The sequence below is a fragment of the Chelon labrosus genome (genome assembly GCF_963514085.1).
Source record: "Chelon labrosus genome assembly, chromosome: 6".
In the NCBI taxonomy this organism is placed as follows: domain Eukaryota; kingdom Metazoa; phylum Chordata; class Actinopteri; order Mugiliformes; family Mugilidae; genus Chelon; species Chelon labrosus.
In genome coordinates this window covers 14305779-14332828 of record NC_140342.1, presented here as the reverse complement: position 1 = coordinate 14332828, position 27050 = coordinate 14305779, and the positions used below count along the sequence as shown (strand labels likewise).

General features: G+C 43.6%; 2 protein-coding genes across 3 annotated transcripts in view; one reads left to right on the top strand and one right to left on the bottom strand.

The window, feature by feature from the left end:
- Positions 1-21657, top strand: part of LOC311489985 (A-type potassium channel modulatory protein DPP6-like) — a gene marked incomplete at its 3' end in the record, with an annotated part of 64090 nt that extends 42433 nt beyond the window's left edge. The window contains exons 4-26 of the mRNA XM_084547310.1: positions 2364-2458; positions 2578-2652; positions 2871-2923; positions 3370-3451; positions 10048-10168; positions 14653-14807; positions 15580-15677; positions 15818-15944; positions 17187-17225; positions 17369-17476; positions 17562-17653; positions 17741-17788; positions 17869-17981; positions 18702-18749; positions 18842-18940; positions 19041-19110; positions 19975-20169; positions 20260-20314; positions 20397-20499; positions 20586-20641; positions 20808-20880; positions 20987-21060; positions 21511-21657. Of these exons, the coding sequence (XP_084403436.1) occupies positions 2364-2458; positions 2578-2652; positions 2871-2923; positions 3370-3451; positions 10048-10168; positions 14653-14807; positions 15580-15677; positions 15818-15944; positions 17187-17225; positions 17369-17476; positions 17562-17653; positions 17741-17788; positions 17869-17981; positions 18702-18749; positions 18842-18940; positions 19041-19110; positions 19975-20169; positions 20260-20314; positions 20397-20499; positions 20586-20641; positions 20808-20880; positions 20987-21060; positions 21511-21657 (2126 nt within the window). The remainder of the gene's footprint in view (positions 1-2363; positions 2459-2577; positions 2653-2870; positions 2924-3369; positions 3452-10047; positions 10169-14652; positions 14808-15579; positions 15678-15817; positions 15945-17186; positions 17226-17368; positions 17477-17561; positions 17654-17740; positions 17789-17868; positions 17982-18701; positions 18750-18841; positions 18941-19040; positions 19111-19974; positions 20170-20259; positions 20315-20396; positions 20500-20585; positions 20642-20807; positions 20881-20986; positions 21061-21510) is intronic.
- Positions 21658-23972: 2315 nt separating this feature from the next.
- Positions 23973-27050, bottom strand: part of arhgap21b (Rho GTPase activating protein 21b) — a 32348-nt gene continuing 29270 nt past the window's right edge. Inside the window, exon 24 of one of the 2 annotated variants that reach the window (XM_084546601.1) lies at positions 23973-27033. In XM_084546601.1, coding sequence (XP_084402727.1) covers positions 25465-27033 — 1569 coding nt within the window. In that variant the 3' untranslated portion in view covers positions 23973-25464. The remainder of the gene's footprint in view (positions 27034-27050) is intronic. The other variant, XM_084546602.1, reaches the window with a different exon arrangement.

Below are 27050 nucleotides of genomic sequence, written 5' to 3'. Positions count from 1 at the left end.
AACTCTGCTCATGGTGTAATAAAAGAGCCCGGTGATTTGCCAGTGTGCATTTGAACGCAGCTGTCACTGGCCATGTAGCGTACAGCCACGTTACGACCTTACATCTGTCCTTTTGTTCTACTCTGCAGACTGTTCCTCTGATTACTTACATTAGCGGCTTATTAACATATAATTAGTCGAGTTCCCGCGTCTCTGTGCCCTTCATCCGCGGCGGTGATGAAAACGTCCTCAGCACCTGACGAAACTCCAGCAATCAATCGCGTGACTTTGCATCTTGTCAGTTAAGTTAACACAATCAACTCCCATTCGGGTGCTAATGACCTTCTGATAAGAAACCCAGTGGGACGACATCACACTTGAGCGGCCCTCATCAATATTTCGTGGGCTTCATTCACGGCGCTGCGTAATTGATCCCCGTTGCTCTTTGATCACCGCTTGCTTCAGTAGTCTTTGGACTCACCCCTGAGTTTCTCACACAGACTCAGATTCAAACAGAAAGGGTTTGACCTTCACAAAAACAAAGTGCTACTGACGTCTGGCTGATGATTCATATTTCTGAGATGCAACAGAATATAACCGAACTGAGTCCACCCCTGGCTGGTATCTCCATTCTGTTTTGTTTTTAGCCAACATGAAGGAAGCCAATTAATTTGAAAAACAAAAAGTTCTCTCACTTTGAAAGGTCCGAGTTTCAACTAAACCAAAATAGTCTGTACCCTTGCCTTCGTTTCTGATGACAGACTCAGTCCTCCTGAGCACGGACCGGTCTGACGGAAATCTGTGGATTTTTCTTTTCTTCACAGATGATTCTTTTCTGCAGTTCTTCGCTCAAGGGGGTTGCATTGCTCTGCCTTCCTTTTAAAAACAGTCCAGATGTGTCCTGTTTGTTTCAAGTCAAGGGACAAAGTGTACTCAGCCACATCATAATTTCCACTTCATTCCTCTCCTTGTGGTCACTGTGGTGGTCTCGGCCTAGTTGACATCAAACATGCGGGGTGTTTGATGCTAGTTCAGGACAACAGGAAATCACTTTTGTATTTTGTAGTGACAAATAAACTGACCAAAATGGACATAAAATGAAAGTCACCTGTAAAATAGGTATGATTATCATCATTTGAATAACGTAACATGTTCTCAGTTTGGTTGTATACTGTAGTGTTGTCCCACAAAGACAAAAGGCTTATGAAAAATAGCTGAAACATAAACATAACCACCTTTTATGACTCCCCACTCAGAGCTTCTGATCAAATTAATTTGGCACTGTTACAGTTCCCATCCTGCACTGACACTGTCAACTCCTGTCTGAGTCCCCAGTCAATAAAGAACTGGCTTTGAGGTGACACAGAATAAACAGTTTTTCCCCGGAATAAGCCAGAGTCATCAAATTCACTTGGCTCGCATGTTGTGGGCAGCAGATTCAGAATATTGACGAGGAAATAAAAATGCAATAAGATGTAGACAAGGGAGTTTCTGCTCGAGGGAGTTTTAGTTTAAAATCACTTTAAATGAACAGCAAAGTAACCACATAGGTAGCTGAGTGCTGGCATTTAGAGAGACCACGGTCAGAGGCTTTTTGACAAACAATGGGAAATATTTTCATTATCTGAGTAATAGCCCAAGATAACCAGGCGGTTCTGAGATAAGACGGCGCAACATTAAGCCACAGCTGCTTGTTTCTAGCAGACAATTTAAATCATGGCAGTTTTGAACTAACTCATTCAAGTGTGCCATTTATGCACAGCACCGCATGTCTGATTCTCACTCATCCAGGTCAATGTATATCTAAAACAAAGCTAAAACAAAGGCAAGTTTTAGCTTTCTTATCTGTACAAGCGCCACATGACAAAGTCACCAGCTAGCAGGTGAACCTGTGGAACATTTAGCAACTAAAGAGACGGATATTACTCCCATTTCCACAAATGTGATGATAAAAAGCTCATGTTAGTCATTATAATGAGAAACCTCTTTGAAATAATTATAATAACTATTATTTTAGGATACTAACTCATTATTATAGGGAGAATGAGTCACTATTATGAGATATTAACTCAGTGATTTTAGATATTTTGAGTAAGTTTGAGTAAGTTTCTCACTAATTTGAGAAACTTACCCTCACACTGAGATACCAAGGTACTATTTTGAGATATTAACTCATTACTTCGAGATACTAAACAGTTATTTCAAGCAGGTTTTGGCAGTACTGCATTGGCAGTAACGAGCTTCCCTAATGTAAAGGAGCCAAGAAATCAATTTCATTAACATTTTTAAGATAATGTAAAGAAGTAATGTTGGAATAATGTTGGTTTATGACCATCTACAGATCTACAATAACTCTCTGGTATTCTTTTTTTTTTGTTTTACAGACAGTGAAGTGCTGTATCGCACAAGAGACGGCGACGTTGTCAGGCTTAATGTCGACACAATGGAGCGACAGGTTATTGTGCCGAACCAGCTGTTTGTGAGTACAGTTTGCACCGAGAGCTGCTGTAAATCTACTTTCTACCGCTATTTTACTGGGTCTGTTTCTAGTGCGAATGTGTTTTTATTTGATTTATTTATTTTTTTCTGCCCCTGTAGGACAGATCCAGAGCTGTCAAATATCAATTGTCTCCAGACATGCAACGTGTGTTGTTTGCATTTGAAGTGAAACCGGTAAGAAAATGTGCCTGGTACAGTATATATATATATATTTTATAGTAATAAATTTATCCCACATGGGGAAATTCTTTCTTTGCATTTGACTCATCAATTCGTAAGGATGTGGGGACGAATGCAAACCTCTGCCCCCCCCCCGTCCCAAAGTTGCTTCTCTAACAACCGCTCCACAGACTTTGTCCTTATTTTTTCTGTGATTCTGTTTGCTTCCACAGATCTATCAACACTCCTACGTGGCCAAGTACATTATTTTCAGCCTCGTATCCCAGTAAGTCTCTTTCCTTTTACCTTTCTGTCAGTGCTCTTCCTCTCACACATATTTGACTGAACATTATGCCCTTTCTCCGAACTTATGTAGGCATCCCCATTTACCTGTTCTCGCTGCCGTCTTTCAGGAAGTGAGAGCAGGTTTGCTTTTGGGAATGCGTTTAAGTTTAGTTTAGTTTAGTTTTGGTGCGCTGCGTTCTCCCTGGCCTGTTTTTAGCCTTTCATCCATCTATGTCTGCTTATAGCGCAACCGTTCTGGATTTGTAGTGAGCCAAGCAAAGTCAGCGCGCGCTAAAAAAAGGATGTGGATGATTGATGACACCTCGTATGTGGGAACAAGGCTAAAAAAACAAAAAAAAACACGACTTTCTTACTCTGCGTTTGTACTCAGGTGTAAAGTGCGCATTGTGCATATATCGGAAAATATTGTATGTGCTGTCTCCGCAGGGAAACCTGGCCATTGAATCCCCCTGAGGTGCCTGAAGCTGTCCTGCAGTTTGCTGGATGGGGACCCCAGGGCCAGCAGCTGGTAAGCAGGCTGTACACTTGAGGTTTGACTGCTGAGCTCCGTCTGAATGATCCCTCCATCACGGAGGAGGCACGGTGGTGATTTACTGTTTGTCTCGGAGGACCAGACAAATGCTGCGGTAATAAGAGGTTTATGTGTGCTGTAATGATCGCATTAAGGGTTCTAGGGTGAACTCCTTTTTGCTTTGACCTCCATCAATGTCAGCCAAAGGGATTTTCGCTTTGTGACAGCTCATGAGCTGGTGAGACCCACAGAGGCAGATGGCATCTCGGTGGCGCAACCCGTGGCTTGAGCAGTCTGAGGCTGCCGGGGAGGAGCAGACACATGGCACAGACTACAGTGTTATATGAGTACTTGCACATCTATCTTTGTGAAGACCCGTTTGTGCGCGTGCGCTGTTAACACCGGCCGACTGGAGACAGTTTGTCCTGTTGGACAAATGAAACAAGTTTCCTCATTTTTAGTTGTATCATCGGTGGCTTTGTAGCTCCCTCCTTGTGGGCTAATCCTTTTTGACTCCTTATCACATGACCAGTTGGCATGTGCGATCTCCTGACCAGAACTGCTGCCCATTATCTGGCCTGTCATCCCGGCTGATTGGACTCGTCCTGCTGTCCTTGTTCCTCATCATGCCTACCACTGTGACTGACTGGACAGCCGCCCAGTCCCAGGCTCCAACCAAGCCAAAGAAATGTCTGCATCTGGTTTAAAAGCGCCCCTAATTTGTTAGTCTGGGCGCCTGTGACTTACACTGCCTTCAAAGTGTTCTCGAGTAAACTCCACATGAACAGCCCCCTCTTGTGGTTTTCACGTGACAGTTACATTTGAAGGAAGCTATAATGTGAGCAGCTAGCCTCTCTGTCACTGGTTCTATAATCACTTCCTAGTCGTTGCTGCTGCCTGAAGCTTGGTGACGTTCTGTAACTACTTATCAGTGTTTACATGTATCTTTAAGCTCGGTTCATTTGTTCCGGGGCACTTGTGGACCTACCTCCAGCCTGGGCCAGATTTAGTTAACACTGAACACCTGCACACAGACACCATCGGCCACCATTGTTTCGATTCATTAGGAGCAAAATTGCAGGCTGTCAGTGTTTCAGTTTGTCATTTTATTTTGTAAATTGGAAGAATGCTGGGTTATTTTAGATTTTCTATGGTTTTATTTCTTTCATTGATTTAACAGCACCCACCCCTTTTTCTCTTTGCAGTTTTCTCTCCTTTGTTCATTTGAAAAGCAATCTCTCGGGTGCCCCAGATTCCCCTTACTTCGCAAAGACATGCATGTTAGGTTTTTGCTTACGCTAAATTGATCGTAGGCGTTCATGTGAATGGTTGTTTGTCTCTCTGTGAAAGGCTGGTGACCCGACCAAGGTGTTGTTTATTTTCAAACCGTAGAACAGTTCAAGCTCATTTCAGTTTTGGTAAATTCGTTAACACTCACTGAATAAATTCATTTCATGGTTTTAATGAAGTACACTAGCGATAATGAAGAAACTCTAATATAACAGTCCTCCACTAAATCTGAGCGCCACGAAGGTCACGGTATTCAGCTTTTGTTTAAAACAACTTAGAGAGCTGTGAATTCAGCTGTGTTTTCATTTTGGAGGCTGTGGTACTGACACATGTTTCTATTATTTTGACAACCCAGTTTTAGTCAGTGGACAAGGCTGGATATCAGAAAAAAAACTTTTTTGTTTAATTCAGTCCAGTTTAACAACACCACAAACTACATCCTTCAAAATGACCATACGTTTTTCTGACATTATTTCAGCGTGAACTGAACATTGTAACAGCCATGAAGCTGAGATTTCGTGCTGGACTGTTTTATAAGAATGGATTCATTTTCACTAATGTACCTAATGAACTGGCATGCAAGTGTACATCAACAACAAACTGTCTAAGACCTCTAGTTGCCCAAGAAAATGTGACTGCAGCGGTTCCGTTTAGTAGAATTGTTGTTCATGGATTTATTTCCTTATTTAATATATAACATGTACATATAGTATATATACTGATCCAGTTTACAGCACCTCAAAGGGGAGGGGCCTCTGTGGATCATCCCACAGATACTTGATCAGTTTGGGATCTGGTGAATTTGGAGGCCAGGTCAACAGGTAATTGTTCCTAAACTGTGTGTGTGTCTGTGTCAGACTGCATCCTGCTGGGGATGGCTGCTGCCATCAAGGAGTGTCATTGCTATGGGGTGGGGGTGCCTGGTCTGGTCTAGGTGGGTGGTACATGTCTAAGTACCATCCACATGAATACCAGGTAAAAGTTTCCCAGCAGAACATTGTATTGTCACAAGATGCTCAATGTTATTTACTTCTCCTGTCAGTGGTTTTAATGTTGTGGCTGATTGGTGTATACTACAGGATCATAAAGGGTTCTGCAGTTCATATTGAGTCTCAGTCATCAACTGGTTAATACTCACTAGTTGACCAATCGTACACTGAGGGGAGACACTACAAGTGAATAGTGTTAAAATGAATTAAACGGTAATAAACACAACATGAAGCTTTCACAGCTGATTACCTACACAAACACTAATTACAAGTTTTCTTAAAGGTTATGTTTAAACATAGAAATGAGGTATTATTTGGGTAAATATGCCCTAATTTTCAGCCATTTCCAGAAGAGAAATCTGAACCTTTGTACAAGGTTTTAGACGTGAGACGTCAAAGGATTTTTTTTATCAGTAAATAAAACATAAATACTGTCAACAGCCAGAAAAAAATTATATGTACACCATGTTTTTACAAACAAATTGTTATATAATTCAGGCTATGAATCATAAATAAAAAAAAGGCCCTTCTGTAAAAACGTTCAGAATATAGATGTGAATAAAACCGTTGGGTTTGTTGCACGGAAGTGCTGCTGCAGTGGAGATTTATGGCTCACAGTACGAGGGAAAAACTCAGTTTGAGAAAACAGCCATTAAAGATGTGTACTGTAAAATCCCAGACATGTTTATTAGACGCCACTGTTAACTATTACTACGGTTAAACTAATAGACATCACCATGAAACGTCCCCAGCTGATCACTTACATTAAGACTATAATTTACTGGTAAGTCTTATTAAATGCATCCATCCGTTATCTATTCTCCTCTAGAGGCTCGTGGGGGGCTAGAGTCTATCCCATCTGACATGGGGCGAGAGGAGGGCTACACCCTGACCAGGTCTATGGCTAACACACACATGGACTAACAACCACTTACACTCACGTGCACACTTTTGAATAACCAGTTAAGCTAAGATGCGATGAGGAGGCCAGAGCACCTGCTGAGGTACTGGCACAGGGAGAACATGCAAACTCCACAAAGAAAGACTCCTGCTGGGCCAGAAGCTGTGAGGCAACAGTGCTAACCACTGCACCGTCGTGCCAAGTTTTCTGAAATGTTTAAATATGTAAATTAGACATTATCTCATTAAATATGCATTCGTTTGGTTAAACTGCGTAAAGTGCAGTGAAATAAACATCTAAATGCGTAATTTGGATGTGTTCTTTCCACTAGTCTGGAAGAAGCTATGGAAGCAGAAATAGCCCCGGATTGCAAACTTGAGCAGCATGAAAATCTGTGTTTAGCCTGTTGTGGGTCCCCCTGCAGCTGGAGACTCCGTAGTTCCCAGGAAACGTGCTCCTGTTTGTATCAGCGTTGGCTAAAAACAACAGTTCCCTGCCCTTTTATCAAAGAAAACAATATACTTGTGACTTATAATGGGTTACATCTTTGCTCGACAGATGGGATAGTGGAGACTGAGGGAAGACTTGCACTGTCGTTGTTGTTTTTTCATTATTTGTTGAAAAGAATAATGCTACCCATCCTTTAATGAGCCTAAAAATACCATTGATCCGAGGCCCTGCTAATCTTTACTTTCATTCCTCTCCATTTCTTCCCTTGCCGGCTTTAAATTAGCTTCTGTTTAGACTGCGGTGCTTAAACAACAGACAGCCCCGTGTTTCATCAGCTATCACTTCAAAGCTTTGTCTTGGACCTTAATCGCTCTTATCGTATCATTTGCTTAAATTACAGATACATTACTGTGAGAAAATATTAACATTTCAAGTGTGCATTGAGGCTGTGCCTGCTGAGGGAAGGAAGCGGGCGGATTTGCATATGGTAATACTGTACCTGATCGTTCCTCTCGCAGTGCTGTAACTGTAGCTCAGTGTTTGATTTAATGAACCGCTGAGGTCGTGCGAGAAAAATGAGACGAGCTCTCGTGTTTTGTCTCTGTCTGACCTGCGGATGACGCCCGTGGGTTTTTTTTGTTTTTTTCCCTCCAACGCAGTTTTCAAAGATAATGATTTCCCATTAAGTTTATCAGAAATGAAACAATTTATCATCAAGCGTTTCATCGTGCAGGTGTAAAAATGAGAGGTTTGCGTTTGTGGCATGCAGGGCCTGTGTTCAGTGAAGCGTCAGATGTACACCGAGAGGAGCGAGGAGATGGATCCCGCTACGAACCCCTCATTAAACCACAAACAATTACTCTACAGTGACAGCGCAATCACTGAGGCAGGGTCAACACACACAGACACACACACACATGTGAAACAGATTGACACAAAAGAGAGGTCAGATTTAAGAGCAAAAATTTAACCCAACATACACAGATCAGGCATAACATTATGACCATCTTCCTAATATTGTGTAGGTCTCCCTTGTGCCTCCAAAAAACTTCTGACTCATCAGAGAATAGACATGGGCCTTCTGAGGGTGTCCTGTGGTGTCTGGCAACAGGATGTTGTTAGTGGAGGCCTTTGGGTCCTATGGGTTGAGGGGAGGGTCCTCTGTGGATCATCCCACAGATACTTGATCAGTTTGGGATCTAGTGAATTTGGAGGCCAGGTCAACACCTTGTGTTGTTCTTCATGTTTTTTGAGTTGTTCCTAAAAAGTTTTTGTGTGTGTGTGTATGTGTCAGGCTGCTGCCATCAAGGAGTGTCATTGCTATGGGGTGGGGGTGCCTGGTCTGGTCTAGGTGGATGCTACATGTCTAAGCCACATCCACATGAACGCCAGGTCCAAAAGTTTCCCAGCAGAACATTGTATTGTCACAAGATGGTTAATGTTATTTACTTCACCTGTCAGTGGTTTTAATGTTGTGGCTGATTGGTGCACACACACACACACACACACACACACACACACACACACACAGATTCCTGAATCAGAGGTTACATCGACACAAAAGACAGGTCGGATTTAAGAGAAAAAATTAACCCCACATATATATTGTTAGAAAGAACTGGGCATTTGACAAGTGAAAACACTCTGAGCCCTTTCACACGAACAAACAACCACACGTAAGAAGCCCTGCTATTCGAGCTCCACAGGTAGCTTTGATGTTGCTACTTTCATCCCTCCGCCCTTTTCAAATAAGCCCTTTGCCTATGCTCTCATCTAATTCCCATCACAATAGAAAAGCCGCTGAGAAAGAGAAAATATTAAGATTTAACAACTGAATCCATTTTTTTTATTTTTTGTTTCCAGAGGCCAGTCAGGATCATTTACAGCCGTACGTTGTCGTGCATCTTGGTGATGACACTGACAGCTCCAAGACTTTATCTCCCTCTCCTAATCATTTGGTGTTAATATTGCAAAGTCTGAATAAAGATTTTGAGCTCAGGTGTAATCCGCAGTAATAAGGGGTAATTGGAGAACTGAGAGTTTGTTTTCATGCAGCTCTTTGAAAGCTGTCCATCCAATCCCAAACACCAAAGCTTCAGCTTCTTCTTCTTTTTTTTATTTATTTTTATTCCTTTTATTTTTATTTTTTTTTTTACACTGCATTGATCTGTTTTCCTCAGATGTTGATCCCACAATGTAAAACTTTGATTTTCTCAGCAGCCGACACAGATCAGAGCACATGTCTTTGTATTTTTTCTGTTTCTTTTGCCCGGGATTTAAGGGGTTTAAGTTTAACTGAAGAGGTTTAAGCTGACAGCCCGGTCATACCAACACGGTTTAAACTCCAGATACCAATCAGTACCCACGTCTCTCTCCCTCACGCTGGCACCAGCGAAAAAACACTCGAGTGGATTGACTGTGGGGTTTCAAGTGTCACGCGCTCCTCTGCCGGCGGCGTGCCTTAATACCTTCAGGCGACGCCGTCGTAGGCGCCGAGGGATTAAATCAGCAGTCTAACACGCAGCAGACAGCGTAACATCTCAATAAACACGGGGAAAATGGTGTGCATGTGTGTGTGTTCAGTGATGTGTGTGTGTGTGTCCCTGCAGGCCCTCAGCCAGCCTCGCCGCCTTGATTAGCAACAGAGATGGTCTCACACTGCTTTGGAGAGGAATCCGGCTCGAAACTTTAATGAGGCAAATTTATTTTAATACAGTGCGGCAGGCAGGTGTTGACTGAGGCTGTATGAGATTGTAAGTGTCACAGAGTGGGTAGCTTTGTTTGTGTCTGCAGTGAGATAAAGTCATGTTGTGATAAAAAAGCCACAAGTTGCTTTGGCATATTACTGGAGAGGATAGAAAAATATGAGCTGTCCCGAGATCTGCATTGCAGCAAACTGAGATTTGGGAGATTGTCTAGCGCAGGAAGTAATGCTGGAATCTGTTCTGTCTTTCTTTGTCCAGATCTTCATATTCGAAAACAACATTTACTACAGAGCGACAGTGGAGAGCCGAACAATCCGCCTGGTTTCCACTGGCAAAGAGGGAGTCGTCTTCAACGGTCTTGCCGACTGGCTCTATGAGGGTGAGTTGACTGAAGACGCACACACTAAAAGCCAGCGAACTCACAGTCGTGGTCATTAGCACGCCATCATAAAAGCCCCCAATCATCTAAGAAGGCTTTCTGTGAAATTTTTGACTCCGGCTAGAGGGATTTTCTCCCATTCAGCCACAAGAGCATTAGCAGAGTTGGACACTGATGTTGGACGCAGACAGTGCTTTTTATTTCACCCCCACATATTTTTTTAGGTCAGGTCACTCTGGTTCTTTCACATCACACTTCATAAACAATTTCACTGCGTGCTTCAGTTTGTGCACGAGGGGAAGTGCAATGTCAACTCAAGAAAAAGACATGTGAACACCTTTTAGGGCACCCATCGTACTATTATTTTCTATCATATCCATATTACAGTGTTCATGTTAAATGTAGCCAACGATTCAGATAATGAGGTGAACATGTGTAAAGGCTCAGACGTCAGACTGCTCTGTACGCTTTGTTTCCGATGTTTGTTTAACGCGTCGGCTCCGAGCAGACGTCGGCTCGTTCTTTATCGTTCTTTAACGAGCACAGCCGCGCAAACAAACAAACTGCGGTCAGATGTATGTACACGTTGCCATTAAACGGTCTATCTCGGTAGCACTCTAGGCATTTTATGCAAACACAGGCTTCCGCAAAGTCAGCCGGTCACGATTCAAGATTAAAGTTGTGTTTACTGTCACCTCCGCAATATGTTAATGAAAGCAGACAGACGTGTGAAACAACTTGCTACACCTCTGCCGCCAAGAGACAGAGAGTAAAATAACTACTACCATGCTACTTTCACTGCTCCAACTACTTCTGCTAAAATATATTACAATACAGAATACAGAATGAATATATAAACAGAATGTATACACTGATCAGGCATAACATTATGACCATCTTCTTAATATTGTGTAGGTCTCCCTTGTGCCTCCAAAACAGTTGTGACTCATCAGAGAATGGACATGGGCCTTCTGAGGGTGTCCTGTGGTGTCTGGCAGCAGATAGTGGGGGGCTTTGGGCCTTATGGGTTGAGGGGAGGGGCCTCTGTGGATCATCCCACAGATACTTGATCAGTTTGGGATCTGGTGAATTTGGAGGCCAGGTCAACACCTTGTGCTGTTTTTCATGTTTTCTGAGTTGTTCCTAAACCGTTTTTGTGTGTGTGCCTGTGTCAGGCTGCATCCTGCTGGGGATGGCTGCTGCCATCAAGGAGTGTCATTGCTATGGGGTGGGGGTGCCTGGTCTAGTCTAAATGGGTGGTACATGTCTAACATGGTCAATGCTACTCACTTTTCCATAATGTGGTCATAATGTTGTGCCAGATCGGTGTATACAACCATACAGGCTAACCGTAGGTACAAGTTTTAACTGTATAGAAGAAGGGCGTGTTTTAGAGATGGCGCTTAAAGAGACAGGAACTAATAGACCTGTTTTCAGGAGGAGGATGAAATGAGGAGTGAAATAACAGACAGTATGATTTAAAACATTTCATAACTGTGAGCGATGAAAAGCTACTCTTGAGGTGCCCCAGAATGGAATTATAGAGCAGCGTATAAGTATAATAGGTCCCGTTTAAGATGACATGCTAACGTTAGCTCCCAGTTGTGTTTCTAACCACCTGATGAATGTCAGGTCAATTCTCTTAACAACTTCATTGCCAACGTTGGCTTCTGTTCAGTGCCACAGGTTTTTGTAGCCTATGGAACAATAATAAAGCTTCCTATCTACAAACAGCTACCTGCCGCATCTGGCTGCACTCCCACTATGTTCACCAGCTAGTCGCTAACCGTCTGCTGTTTAGTGGAGGATGATAGCGTGCATTGGGTTTACAGAGCTTCTTCCACTGAAAAAAACAACAGCTGCCTACTGTCCACACAACACAAAAGAACATGTATATTTTCCGCCTGACACGCCGACAAACTTTTTGACACATTTCGCCTTTAGCCAACTAAATCTGAAAACCATTTCAGTCCAGCCTTTTGACACCTCGCCCCCCCAAGCAGCCTCGCTCTCTCTCCGAGGCGGGGCGGGCGTTTGTCTGCTTGATTCCGTTTGAAAGAGCACAGCTGGCTGCATTTCAGCGCTCCTCCTTCTTTAGACTTCCCATAGCTTGTCTTTGTGTTCAGGCAGTTTTAATTAATTCATGTCTACAGCGCTGCAATCGCACTCAGCAGATGTTCAAAAGCCAGCATACTTGTAATTTAATATGAGGCATTTCCTGATTACAGCATATGTGGAACAGACATTCTAATTACAGACTACTTTGAAAATGGCTTTGTTTACAGATGCACTGCCATGTTGGGGTGAAGCTCTTCCTCTGCATTCATTTACGATAAACTTTATAGGTATTTTATTTAGACTTGTGCACTGTTATTATTATTAATTGTGGTTTTATTCAGGCAGTGGTTTGGGGATGATAATTGCAGGGTGTAAATGTAATTGCCAAATGCCAGTTATTATGAGGGAAATTCTGTTACAGTGCATTGAACTGCTCCGAGGTCGGCCCTAATCGGTTTTTCATTAATGGGATTATTTCTTTGTTGCAGACACAGAACATGACATGAAAGAAGTAATCCATTTTTCAGCGCTAAAGAAAGATTTGCCTTGCTGAGTTTTCCTGCTAGGATTTATCAGCGGATAACAGGCCGTCTCATAAAAAAACAGAGATGATGCAGCGCAGCACCTGTTTTAAACGCGTCTCTCGCAGCGCGTATTGTTCAAGTGAGACGGATTTGTCAAAAAGATTTGTTTGAATACAGTTCAAGGTGAAGCCGCCCCCCCCCCCCCCCCGCTCAGGTAGCTTAATGCTTTGCATCGTCGCTTAGAAAGGCAGTGAACGTTCCCTCCAAAGTGTTGTTAGTGCTTTGTTTTAAAACTGGACACACTTTGTGCATGGTTTATTAAGCTTTGTATCGCTAAATTACCATATAACAAAGCTCAAATGTAGTCCTCAAGCCTCCAAACCTCTATTTAACTGAACCCATGTGTAAAGGGGCTTCATGTAAATGTGAAGTTGAGCTGAACTTGTTTGAAGTTACAATATATCTGCTGATTTTGAATTAAATATTTAGACAAAACAGGCATTTTTTGTAGCTGCACCGTTGCATCAAATGGAATTTTTCATATGATGAGCCATCGGATGATTATAATCTTTCTGAAATGTCGGGATTCTAACGAACCTTTCGGAGTTTAAGCCAAAAATAGTTGTCTGCAAGCCTTTGATGTGGATCAGTGTTAATAATTACTCCTCACTTGTCATAACAGAGCGTTAACTAACATGTGAGATCCCCTTTTTGATCAAGGGATTAAAGACGGTGAAGTCGTGAGGTTGAAGCTGGAAAGACTTCCGCAGGGTGGGAAGGTGGAAGGAGGTGGAAGACGGGATGAGGAGCTGCCTTTTATGAGAAAACAGATTTATGGTTTCAGGATTTGGTCGAAGCGTGTGGCCTCTCATTTGTGAGTGGAGGTTTGGTTTGGACAGTTGTGTGCCTCTGACCAAAGGGATCATCATGCAGAGCAGCCAAACCACAGCACCCCACCTCTGATTTGTAAATGTGTACATGCGAGAAACACATCTTTCTGGAAAACACTGTAGGACTGCAACAGGCAACATGTTTATGCATCTTCCTAAAATAATATATTAATGTCGTGCTCTCTCCCTGCGTAATGTAATGAAAAATGCAGACCGAGTTTCTATGGGCATCAACCTTGAAAGTCCTGCTGCACTGCAACAAACTAAACTCAATCATCTGCAGAGAATTCGGTGCTGAATAGCCTCGTTTGACCACTCAGACCCTGCATTCACAGCCGTGTGAGACATAATTGCAGCCTGACGGCAAATAAAATCACAACGTCCTCATCAAGGTTGACCTGATCTTTTTTTTTCTTTTTTTTTTTTTAACCAATAGAAGGTTACTGTTTGGCTCCACACAACTGGAATTTTCTCCAAGTGCCTTTCATAGAGGTCTTCTGCCCCCTGCTGGATGAAACATCTATTATCAGGAAACAGCTTAGATAGGGGAAGGGTGGGAGGAAAGCAGAGCCAGTACAGAGCGTGCAGTGAGAATGAGATGAGGAATTTCTGCACTTTTTGTTCCAACAGCTTCATCCAAAATGTCTGTCAGTAAAATGATTAAAACCCAGAGATAAAATTAAGGAATATAAGGCTGTGTTTTTTTTTTTGGCTGTCACCCACAAAACCAAAAACTATGGAACTTGATGAGAAAAGATATAAACAGAAAAACTTTATTTGAATAGCATTTCATAGCAAACCAATCACTTTGTCTGATGGTGAAGCAAAGTAATTCTTGATTAATTAAGATGTTGATATTGCTTTGTGAAGTATTTGTGATGATTCGTAATAATTTCATTGGTTGAATTGTTATTTGATTCCCCCCTTGTGCAACATCATGCAAATACTCCACGGCTTCAGGTGCATTTATTATTATTTTTTTTTTACAGTGCGTCTGTGTTTTGTTTTCCAGAGGAGATCCTGCAGACCCACATAGCCCACTGGTGGTCTCCGGACGGGCTGCGTTTGGCCTACATGACCATCAACGACACGCAGGTGCCGAAAATGGAGGTCCCGTTTTTCACAGGGACGCCTTATCCCACCAGCCTGGACTATCACTACCCTAAGGCAAGTCACCAGAACAGACTCTCAAACTTATTCTACAGAAAGGTGAATTTAAAATGACTATAATTGACATTTAATAGATTAAAAAAAAAACATGTATCACACAAATTATGACACAAATCTTCAGCTCAGCTCAGCCGTACAGTATTTTTCTGCAGACTGCAGACAGATCCGAGGGGGAGGCATCTTCGATTAGATCTGTGATGTGGGAGGATTTATTTTGGGCCTCATTGGTTCTGGAAGTAAAAACCCCCCAATTCATATTCCCCATGAGAAAATGTTAGGTGACTCATAGTTGGAGCAGTTCTACCAGTTGGAAATCCTCTATCTATTTAATTCCCATCTATCATTAACAGCTCCGTTATAAAACATTACAGTCTTTCTTAAATTCCCCTCCCAGGAACTTCGTCCAACAAACTAAAAGCTTTCCTTAAAGCACTGGTTTTCTGCAGTTTCAATGTGATCTAAAGGCCAGCTAACGTTAAAATGAGCCCGTTGCGTTTTGCTAAAAAACACTGAGCTAAGAATTCAAATGAAGCGAGCCACCTCATCCAGATGGTTGGATTATTATTGTGTGGATTAATTACGTTAAGCTCACAACTCATTTCGACTGCCTCCAAGAGGCCAAAAAATCTGTTGCTGCAGGTTTAAATCCTCCATCATGCTGATGTTGGGACCTTGACAGATGTTTAACAGCAGCGAAACAATTCCTCGTCGTGTCAAAGTGGAATCCAGGACGACTTGTCGCGTCTAATTTCTTCTTTCGTCCTTGCAGGCTGGAGAAGAAAACCCTGTGGTGCACCTGTCAGTGGTGAGCCTCCACGGTCCCCTTCACACGGTGGTGATGAAGAAACCCGATGACCCCCGTATAGGGTGAGTGACAGCCTGAAGGTATCTCGTTATGTCTGAAGTAACAAGCGCCAAAGTGTGCCAGGAGCGTTTCATTCAAGTGGACGGAGGTTGTCAGAGGACCGACAGAGAACTGGTATTCTCACACGCTTCTTGTTTTCCAGGAGAGAATATTATATCACCATGGTGAAGTGGGCCACCAACACCAAACTGGCTGTCAACTGGCTGAACAGAGCTCAAAACAACTCCATCCTGACGCTGTGTGAGGCGACCACTGGAGTCTGCATTAAGGTGAAACTGAATAAGCTGCCACTGTCCATGATAAAGGAAGAGTCTGGTGATCGTCAATGTTTTCTTTTTTCTTTCTTTCTTGTGAAAAGAACAAAATAGACATGGAGGACATGTTCTTACATGTTGGTGAAATGGGCACTGTTGTTTATTTTAAATCAAACCAGCCGACGCTATCCTTGTGAAAACAGGATCTAACATGTGTGATATCTGCTCCTGTGTGACTAAGGTTTACTATAAAGCTGTTTTTTGATGAATACATCGGTTGGAGCCTTAGATCAGAAGATTGTCTGCCCGTGAAATAGCCTGGTGCATACACCGATCAGGCATAACATTATGACCACCTTCCTAATATTGTGTAGGTCTCCCTTGTGCCTCCAAAACAGTTGTGTCATGTTGTTAGTGGGGGCCTTTGGGTCCTGTGGGTTGAGGGGAGGGGCCTCTGTCGATCATCCCACAGGAGATACTTGATTAGTTTGGGATCTAGTGAATTTTATAGGCCAGGTCAACACCTTGTGCTGTTTTTAGTTGTTCCTAAAGCATTTTTGTGTGTGCCTGTGTCAGGCTGCATCCTGCTGGGGATGGCTGCTGCCATCAAGGAGTGTCATTGCTATGGGGTATGGGGTGGGGGTGCTTGGTCTGGTCTAGATGGGTGCTACATGTTTAAGTAACATCCACATGAATGCCAGGTCCAAAAGCTTCCCAGCAGAACATTGTGTTGCAAGAAGATGGTCCATGTTATTTACGTTGTGGCTGATCGGTGTAGACATCTGTAAAAGGGTAAGTAAATTGTTAGGTTTTTCACTTTGCTAGTAAACAAACCTATCACAGGGGCGAACTGAAGAGCTTTACTGCAAGATATAATTAGTTTTCCATCTCTACAAAGGATTCCTGCCACTCGTTTCCACTTTATCCAGTCTTTTTATTGAGATGAACTGACTGGATTCTGTTTTTGGCCCTTGTATTAAATGAGAGCGTGGTATCTCATCTAACTCTTGCACCAGCAATGTTTTCTATCTGCAGTAGGAACAAAAGAGCTTTGGTCTGAGTGCCATCGCCGGGTTATGGATGCTGGGAATTGCTTAGAGACAGACTACGGTTGTTTTTGGGGTCTATTCATTGGATTTGCAGAGAAGCCTGCAAATGCAGAATATTTTGAGATTTAGCTTTTAATTCCTCTGTAATTTGTTGAATAAATCTTTCAAATCCGGCTGTATTTTTTTTTCTTCTTCTTCTTCTTCTCAGAAACACGAGGATGAGAGTGACAGCTGGTTGCACCGACAGGTATGTGACAGGAAGTCTGCTGATCGGTCGTTGCTTAGCAGTTGGTTAAAAAAAAATAAAAACTGAGCTTGCACAGAAAGCCCTGCAGGCATTTTATTTAGGACATGCACAAATTCAGCTTTTATTTTTTCTCCTCTCTGCAGAATGAACCGCCTCTCTTTTCCCAAGACGGGCACAAGTTCTTCTTCACCAGGGCAATCCCTCAGGGCGGGAGAGGAAAGTTCTTCCACATCTCTATGTCCACCTCATTGGTCAGTAACGTCAAAATCATCTTTGAAATAGTTGTCCTCTTTTAGTTTTTTTGCTGTTTTTGTCTAATTTGTTATTTTCTTTTAGCCTAACACAAGCACAGACATACTTCAGTCCCTGACCTCTGGAGACTGGGATGTCACCAGCATCTTAGCTTACAATCATAAAAGGAACCTTATGTAAGTCCTAGTTCACACCTTTAAAAGCCAGTGGGCCAAGATCCTGATCACCTTCTTACTTGATGGAAATGTTTGGCTGGTTTTCAGATACTTTCTGAGCACAGAGGACGACCCCAAGCGACGGCACTTGTACAGGTAAGGTTTTAGTAGAAGTGTCTGGTGGGAGTTTTCGTATTAAAGTATATAAAGTGTATTTACTCGTTGCCTTCCCACAGCGCTGACACAATCCCCCCATTCAACCGCTGCTGCCTCTCCTGTGAGTTCAAGTGCGGCTACGTGGACGTCTCCTTCAGCCACAACATGCAGTACTTCTTACTGAACTGTAAAGGTGAGCAATGCTTTACCTTGACTCTCTCGGTCTGAAAGCGCTTTTCATTCCAGCACTCCCGGGAGAGAAGGAGCGAGACAGTGATTGAATTAGTCAGGTTGAGAGCTCGTATCGAACCAGACGTTAGCAGAGGACCTCAAACCATCCCCCTGATTAACCACAGAGATGAATATTTTTCTGCGACTGCATCCTTTCTAACACACTGTACGCGTGTGTGCGTCTCAGCTGTGTGCGTATCGTGCGCAGCTTTCAGCTTTCAGCTTCCAGCTTTTAGCGTTGTGGTTAGTTGCTGATGATTAGATGTGTTCCTCAGAGACCCTCTTCCTATTTCAGCGCTGGGCAACAACATCATGGTTTCTGTGGCAGCTGATTTGTTCAGCAGGGGCAGGGAGGGGGACTCGCTCTGGAGAGGAAAAGCGCCAGTGGCTTTCTGCATCAATTGGATCTTTGGAGAGCGTCTCCGTTGTGAAATAATAAGCTTCTTCCTCATGCGGACGGAAGTAGATTATGAACTGTAGAGCTGCCTGGGAGGGCTTTGAAGTCTGTTTAAGACAGAGAGATTAATCTGTTGCAGAGCAGGGTCAGATTTCTCTTGATTGCTGGTCCGTCGGAGGCATACATCCATGTCTTGTTACGTGACATATTGCTAAACTAATCCAATCAACTTCTGTTATTACGTTTGAGTTAATCGATTGTTTTTCTCTGAATTGTTCTTTACAGGGCCCGATATACCGAGCGTGGCTGTGTATAGCACTGAAGACAAACAGAGTGAGTGTGGTCTCTGTGGTGTTGCCCTCCTGCGTAACTCTGCGCAGTTTAACTTGTCACCGAGTGACGCCTTTCCTTCTCTTGAACTGCAGAGGTGCTGGACGTGGAGACGAATGAAAGAGTGAACAGCACATACAACAACATGCAGATGCCCCGAGTGGAGTACCAGACCGTCACCATAGACGACTACAGTATGTGTTCTTGCAGAATTGGCAAATTTGCAATCCTGATGAAAGTAAGCTGTCAGTTTGCGTCGTAAGACTCCCACTGAGTGTGTCCTGTGTGTTGTAGCTCTGACGATGCAGATTCTGAAGCCGGCTGCTTTTGTAGACACAGCCCACTACCCTTTACTGCTGCTAGTGTGAGTATACACATATCAGTTTATTTCATTATTGCAGAAAAGAGCACTGCAACAATTTAGTGTCACGCTTTTCTTAATCTGTTGGTCCCTCAATCCTACATTTCCCGTAATTTCCACATCTTGAAACTCCTTTACTCCGTTTTTAAGGCAGGTTCTCTGTTCGGACACCAGTCTAACATATCATATCTGATGGCACCGACAGGACTGATAACAATTATTAACCGGCTGGCGTAAGAAATCTTAAGAAAAGTGTCATAATTAATTAGCTAAATAGCTTGTGGCACCCAAAATCCCAAGATATTCAGTTTAAAGTTAAACACAGAGAAAAGAAGCTAGTTTACTTAATAAAGGCTTTCACTTAATGGTTTAAGTAAAATTTTCTGTCACTCAACAGATGTGGACTCTGTTGATGCATGTGAGATAAATAATAAATGTGATGCAGGTCGATAAAAACTCGCACAACAAGACTACTAAACAGTTTCTTCCCCAAAGCCATCCAGTCCCTCAATAAACACAATCAGCAACGGTAAAACCCACCTGAATATTTTAAAGTTCTTGTGCATTATATGTAATATTTATTATGGTCTCATTCTCTCTGTGAATGGGGTTGTTTGTGAGGGTGCAGGTTGTAGAGTATTTCTTATGCATGTTTGTATTCTTCTTGAAAGCAGCATCCCTCTGATGGGTATTTTACAATTTCGGTTTTTCTATTTCTGAATCTGTAAAAACGCAAGTTTTGGTTCGACCGCGGGAGTTCTGTGTGTGCAGCCGTCTTCTTTTCAGTTATTCAGTAACTCTGAAGTTTGACCAAACAGCTACCGTATAACACTCCCATCAACGTCGTGCTGTCGGTGCGTTCCTCAGGGACGGCACGCCGGGCGGCCAGATGGTGACGGAGCAGTTCCAGGTGGACTGGGCCACGGTCCTGGTCAGCAGCTTCAGCACCATCGTCATCCGCTTCGACGGCCACGGCAGCGGCTTCCAGGGCACCAACCTCCTCCACAAGGTCCGCAGGAAACTGGGGAAGCTGGAGGAGAGGGACCAGCTGGAGGCGCTCAGGTCAGACTCTTACTCCAAGTCGGAGCAGGACTCATATTGCAAGTCCTCGTACGTAGTTCATCAGATATTCTCATTCTGTTTCATTTTCAGGTTCATATCCAAAGAGCCTTACATTGATAAAAGCCGAATGGGAGTTTATGGAAAGGTAAGAGGAGGGAAATACTCTTCATGTGGCTGACATCAAAGTGGAATTAAATAGATGTTACCATATCTTGCCTTGTATTCAGGCCTATGGGGGTTATTTAGCAACAATGCTGTTGAGCTCTGAGGAGTTTACCCAACTTCAATGTGGAACAGCGGTCTCCCCCATCACAGATTTCGAGCTTTATGGTAAATCTCTTATTTCTTAAATATGCCATGCTCTTGGTGCAGTCTCTAATCTTTCTAACTCCGGTTTTCTCTTTCCCAAACTGCAGCATCTGCATTTTCAGAGCGATACCTCGGCGCAAAGACAGATTCCCGAGTATATACGGTAAAGTGTCCACCTTTCAGGTCACCTTATCCAAAATATGCCTGAAGATGTTTAGCTGAAATGGACGCAGTGAGATAGAAAGAGAGAGAGAGAGAGAGAAGAGAGGGTCATTTTAAAATAGCTCACTGACGACGTTTCTTTTTTTTTTTTCCCCTCTTCCCTCCAGATGGCGAATTTAGCACACAGAGCGGGTCAGCTGCTGGGGAAACAGTACTTAATAATTCACCCAACTGCAGACGGTAGCGCACACACTTTTGTTTTTCTCTCAATATCACAGTGAGCGAAGCGGTGACGTCTGATCAGGGTCTAACGCGTGTCTCGTCTTCTCCTCCTCCTCCACCACAGAGAAGGTCCACTTCCAGCACACGGCCAAATTTATCAACCATTTAATCAGCGAGAGGGCCAATTACACTCTGCAGGTGAGAAAGGTCACCGAGACTTCACTGGTGGAGACGTCAAATGTAAAAGGAACTTGTTATGTTCACTGAAATGCTCCTGGTTCTGTGAAGAGATCTCTTTCTTTCAGGGGATGAACCTAGACTCGAAATGATTGTTTTCTGACCCTTGAGTATAAATTAGACGGCAGCGAATGTTTATATTCATTATTGATGATCCCAAAAAAATCTAAATGTGTCTGGTGGACAGCATATCAGTTATTAGAGTAATATTATATGTTGGTGAGTATGTCAATAGCCTTACAAGTAAGATTTGCTTGAGTAAAAGTAAATATCTGAATATCCGTGGGTTTAAATGTGCTGCTAAGACGAATAAAACTATTTAAACGGGCTTGGAAAGGTCTGTCTTTATCCTTTTATTCATAGTTTATTGACTAATCAGTGTATAACCCTTTGCTCTGTATGTATCTACAGATCTACCCAGATGAGGGACACTTCCTGCACAGCGAGGGGACACGGCAGCACCTGAGCCAATCCCTGGTCAACTTCTTCGAGGAGTGTTTCCGGGTGCCGGAGGTTGTGAAGGACGACCAGCAGGAGGAGAACGAGGACGACAGTTAAACCTCTGAGCGGCCTACCCCTTACCCTACCCCCGCCCCGCCTCACCCTCTTAGGCCAGCTACTACAGCACAATATGCAACAGATCTTTCTAGCCCAGCAAATCCTCGCCACCCTCCGTCCAATCTGATTTGAGCTCTAATCTGAAGTGCAGCGCCTGCATGTGCAACAAAAAGGGGCCTCTGCCTACATCCCCCTCTCCTCAACTCACCTCACCTCACCTCGAGCAGGCTGCTGATGAGGAAACCAGCCGGAAAGAGGTTGAATAAATCTCAGATGTGAAGTCTCTGCTATTGGAATAAATGGACTTGCACTCCCTCTGGTGGACAAATAGAGGACCAACGACACATTCACAGCAAAGCCTCGAGCACAAAGTACCCCCCCCCCCCCCCATGTGAAGATAAGTTCATTAGGTTCAGATTTAACTTTTAAAAGGCTGCCAGTTTCCGATAACCTTGCCAACTAACTTACTGATTATTGTGTTCATGAGTATGATTATTGCTACTTGTTTCTCAGAATTTCTCTGTTCAGTGTCTTACAGTTGTACCGTGTCTGAGTGGACGTCCGGCTGCATCGGCCCTTAGTTGCTTTACAAAACGAAAGGCACACTGTTTAACTTGTGTTGTACTCTCCCCCCTCTGGAAAAAAAAAAGTGTCTCTACAATAATGGTATGAAATCCTGTTTTGTTTTGTTTTGTTGTCCTCACATTTCTCAGTTGTTCTTTTAGTCACCGTGCCTTATTGTGGGTGAAATGTTTATGTTAGGAGCCCACGTGACACCGAAAGTGAGTAAAAACAGACAGGTCTTGTCTGAGCTGAGGTATTTATAAGGAAGGTTTTGGCACATTTTATCTCAAAAACGTAGAAAGAGTCGACTATAAAACATAAAGGTGGCATTAAACTGACACAAAAAAATGTAAACACGATTTACTTTTTGCGGTTTCTTGATGTTCGTCATCCAAACTGGCATACTGGTGAGTTAAAGCTGATTTTGTTTGATTATTTTGTGAACTGTTATCGACTTCTCATGTCACTTCTGTTAATATTGTCAGTGGTTTCTAGTCAGCTGATGTACAAAGTGTATAAAACTTATATTGTTTAAGCCTTTATGTTGTATGTGCAACTTGTATATAAAGCATTTTGAAATGTACCTCCTGTTGGTTTTTATTTATGAGCTAACATTGGTTTGGTGTGTAAAGTAGAAGTGATTAAAGCAGCTGGGCCCTGTTCAACTGGAGCTAGTGCGCCCTCTTGTGTGCAGCAGAAGCATTGCAGACAATAGAATTCAAATGTAGTCACAATGGCAAGACAATGAAGCAGCAGCCTGCATATTACCAGCACACTAACAGCTGTTAAACGCCTTCGTTACTGAATGTAGGACAAAAATACTAATATTTTTCATTTCAAAGTCCTAAATTTGTGAGGTACAGCTCAGCTTGAACTGAATTTAATAAATATTTCGGAGCAGCGACATTTAAAATGTACATTACAGGGTAATATTGGATGGTTACCCCCTGGATTTGGAAGCATTCAACTTTACATTTAGTTGTTAACAACATTCAAATAATTAAGACCATTATTTACTTCATTTACTTCCATGTACCTTGTCATACGAAGTAGAGCTTGAACACTAGTGGATATTACTGTATAACAGGTGATATTCTTTGTCAGGGACAGAGTTATACTAAAAAGGGAAACTGGTGGCGTCAATGCACCGTCTGCCAAAAACTACACCAATCAGGCATAACATTGTGACCACCTTCCTAATATTATGTAGGTCTCCCTTATGCTTCTGAAACAACTGTGACTCAGAGAATGAACATGGGTCTTCTGAGGGTGTCCAATGGGTTGAGGGGAGGGGCCTCTGTGGATCATCCCACAGATACTTGATCAGTTTGGGATCTAGTGAATTTGGAGGCCAGGTCAACACCTTGTGCTGTTTTTCATGTTTTTTGAGTTGTTCCTAAACCATTTTTGTGTGTGTCTGTGTCAGGCTGCATCCTGCTGGGGATGACTGCTGCCATCAAGGAGTGTCATTGCTGTGGGGTGGGGGTGTCTGGTCTGGTCTAGGTGGGTGGTACATGTCTAAACATTCAGTGCTGAGGTTAATGGAGTCAGAGGATGGTCTGTTGGGAAAACCATGTGATGACACCATTTCCTCTAGCATATTTCATATTGGACAACAGAACAGACTATGGTACCACGATTTATCAGCTATAGGCCAACATCAGTCAACAGATATATCTGTTATAGGCCAAACAACCATTAGATCTGTCAGACCGTAATGCACAACAGTTAAAAAAAATAAAACATACGTGAACATTTGCCATTGACAAAATTTATTTCCAGTGTTTCAGGTGTCTGTGCACACCCCCTCACAATCAGAAGAACACCGCATTGATACAAAGGATCCAGTTCAATGAAGTGTCCTCCTCCCGCAGGGAATTACTCCCCACAGAGAAGTTACCAAGCTGTCCACAACACCCACACAGGCCTCACGAGCATCATCCTCATCTCACAATACTGTACTTAATCCTGCAATCTGATGGAAATTCAAAGAAAAGCAGCTAAAACACGGCATTTATGTACATTTAAGTTACTTATTTTACAATGGAGATTTAAAATTCAAGTTCTGTTAAAATCAAAAAATGAAAAACTGGAGAGAGAGAGAGAGAGAAAAAAAAACAAATGTAAAAAAAAAAACATATTAAGACCAGAGTGGAATGCCTATGGAATGGAAGCTCGGCATTTTTATAACCTGTTGAATGACTGAGTCGACAATAAAAATGTCATTCACAGTAACATCTTCGTGTGTCTCAACAAAGACAATATGGCACCCTTAACATTTCATTGTGAGGCACTTTCTGTTGTTAAGAAACATGATTTTCTGATTACCCATTTTTCCTTCTCCTTCCAACTTTCTTTTCTTTGCAGTCTACTGCCAGTCACTGACAGACGCGTGAACCACGAACACGAGAACACAGCGTAACATTTGCATCAGAGGGATGTTGTTCACTGCTCTTTAAAAACACACAGCAGGGATGAGTAAGAACTATATTACCGTTTGCATAAGTCCAGTGTTTCCTTGTCACTTTTGTACCTTTGGAAAGGCTCCTTTGACAGCAGAGCGTGTAGGCAGTCACACACAGGCGGTACCAAATACACAATTCAAGTACACAGAAAAATAGGGATATGTACACTTTAGAATGAAACACAAGCATCTAAAGCTTTTAGTCAGTATTACAGCAAGTATGTCTGTACATTCTTCATTTGGTTACCAACAGACTCACCAACTTTAAACGTCATAACCTTCTTTACACAAAAATAGTTCCTCTGCAATACTAAAAATCTACCTTTTTAACTACTTCCTATTCATTCTAAGTCAGTTCATCCTTAAAGCCACTTCGCTAACCTTTAAACAATCTTGTGTTTCCTTGAACATACTTCACAGGCTCATTGTTTCGTGAGCGACAGGTCCTTTCCATCTTCAGCATAACGTGGATTTGTATCAGGAGGGAGGAAATCCTTCTGCTTTGTCCTCCCAAATTCAGTTGTCGTAAAAACAAAAGAAAATCTAAAAGATATAAACAACATTTTGTTCCATGCCTTATACACGAGCCAGATCAACCATCCCTGTGTGCTCAGCCTCTTCTCACACAAACACATCAGGTAACAACACACTCTCCAGACATTTTTTTTTTACAACATGCTCATTCACTAACATTGGTCACAACTATACTGACAGACTTCCACGTACACATCTCACAGACGGAAGAACATACACAGACACACACACATGTCCAACACCTCTCACAGGTACTGATAGAAGCGCGAATGGACCACCTGGGAACTGGTGAGTTTATGCGGGTGGGCGGTGGCTGAAAGGCTCAGATTTTTACTCTGTGGGACGTCCCCGTTCACCGCCTCGACTGGGCGGTGTGGGTGCTCAGAGGAGGATGAGGCGCCGAGGTTCTGGGAGCGTTCGCACAGCCCCTCCTGCTGTTCAGGGAGATCCAGGCTGACCTCGGGATTGCTGGTGCGGTGGCGCTCGCGGGCAATCCAGTCCCCGATGGAGAAGTCCTGAGAGCTGCACTTAGGTTTCAGTCGGTCCACAGCTGACAACTCCGATCGCGAGGCTGAACCAATGTCAACATGCTGCGACCAGTCTCCCAAAACAGACAGCTCTGCAAAGTCTCTCTGTCCGCCCATAGTGTGTCTACGCCTGATGTTCTTCTTCTTACTGCGGCCCTCCGGGGACCTTTGACTGCCCACGCCAAACATGTCGTCCACTGACATTCGCAGACGTACCTTCAGCCGGTCTGTGATCTTCAACTTCCAGGCAGGTTCTGCCTTATCCAACTCGCTCCGGGACGAGGAGCTGAGGCTTGCAGTGGAACGGCCTTTAACCGACCCCACAACACGAGACAGTCTGGTGGAATCTTTATCGCTACGAGCTCCGTCCAGGGAGGACTCGCTGTCGGTTTTCTGCTGGGAAGCCTTCTTTCTGGACAGCGTGTCACACTCAATGAGTCTGTGCGAGGGCAGCGGTCGAGGAGTTTCCTGCAGCTCGCGTGGATCAGCTTTCCCGACAGTAAACACCGACAGGTCACTCTCGCTGTCCGTCTCCATCGGCCGTCCTTCGCTGATGAGCTCACTCCTCTCGTCGTCTGCGTCTTCTCCACCCCTGCTCTCAGACACAGACTGCACTTCAGGACTGATGGTGCTGAGCTCGGCTCCGGTCAGGAAAGTCATGGAGGATGTGGTGGAGTAGTCTGAAGTGATGGAGCAAACCTCTGCCCCCGGCCCACTGGGACATGTCTCTGTACCCGGAGCGGCCATCCTGCCACGCCTCATTCTTGGCACTGATGCTTGAGAGCTGGTGCTGTTCATTGTACCGAGGTCGGACACCGTGTCATCGTAGTTGGAGGGCGGGTCTGACAGAGAGGACTGGTGAGTCATAGGCATGCGGTAGGTGAGGTCTGGGGAGTGGGAAGGCGAGGCATAGGGGGAGCCGCTTTGATGGGGGGAGGAAATGCGCTCAGGAAGAAGGGAGGGAGAGGGATGTGAGACTGGGCTGCTGGAGAGAGACTCTTTCCTGACGGTTTTGTCCAACTGTTCCTCTGAGCTGTTGCTGAACTTCTCCTTCTCGCGCGTTTCATCCATCTGCCCGTCCTTCTTTGTCCGGCTGTCTGGGGACCACAGAGACTGCTGCTGGCTGTCCTCTGGGAGCTCCTTCTTCATGAACACAGGGTCCAAGTCATCATCTGAACTGCTGGGATGAGATTTGTCCTTGGGCTTCTTTCGTTTGCGGTTGGCAAAGAAGGAAGAGCGCAGCATTTCTTTGCTACACTGATCCTTCCCGGACCCCCACAAGCCCTGCTGATACGAAACACAAA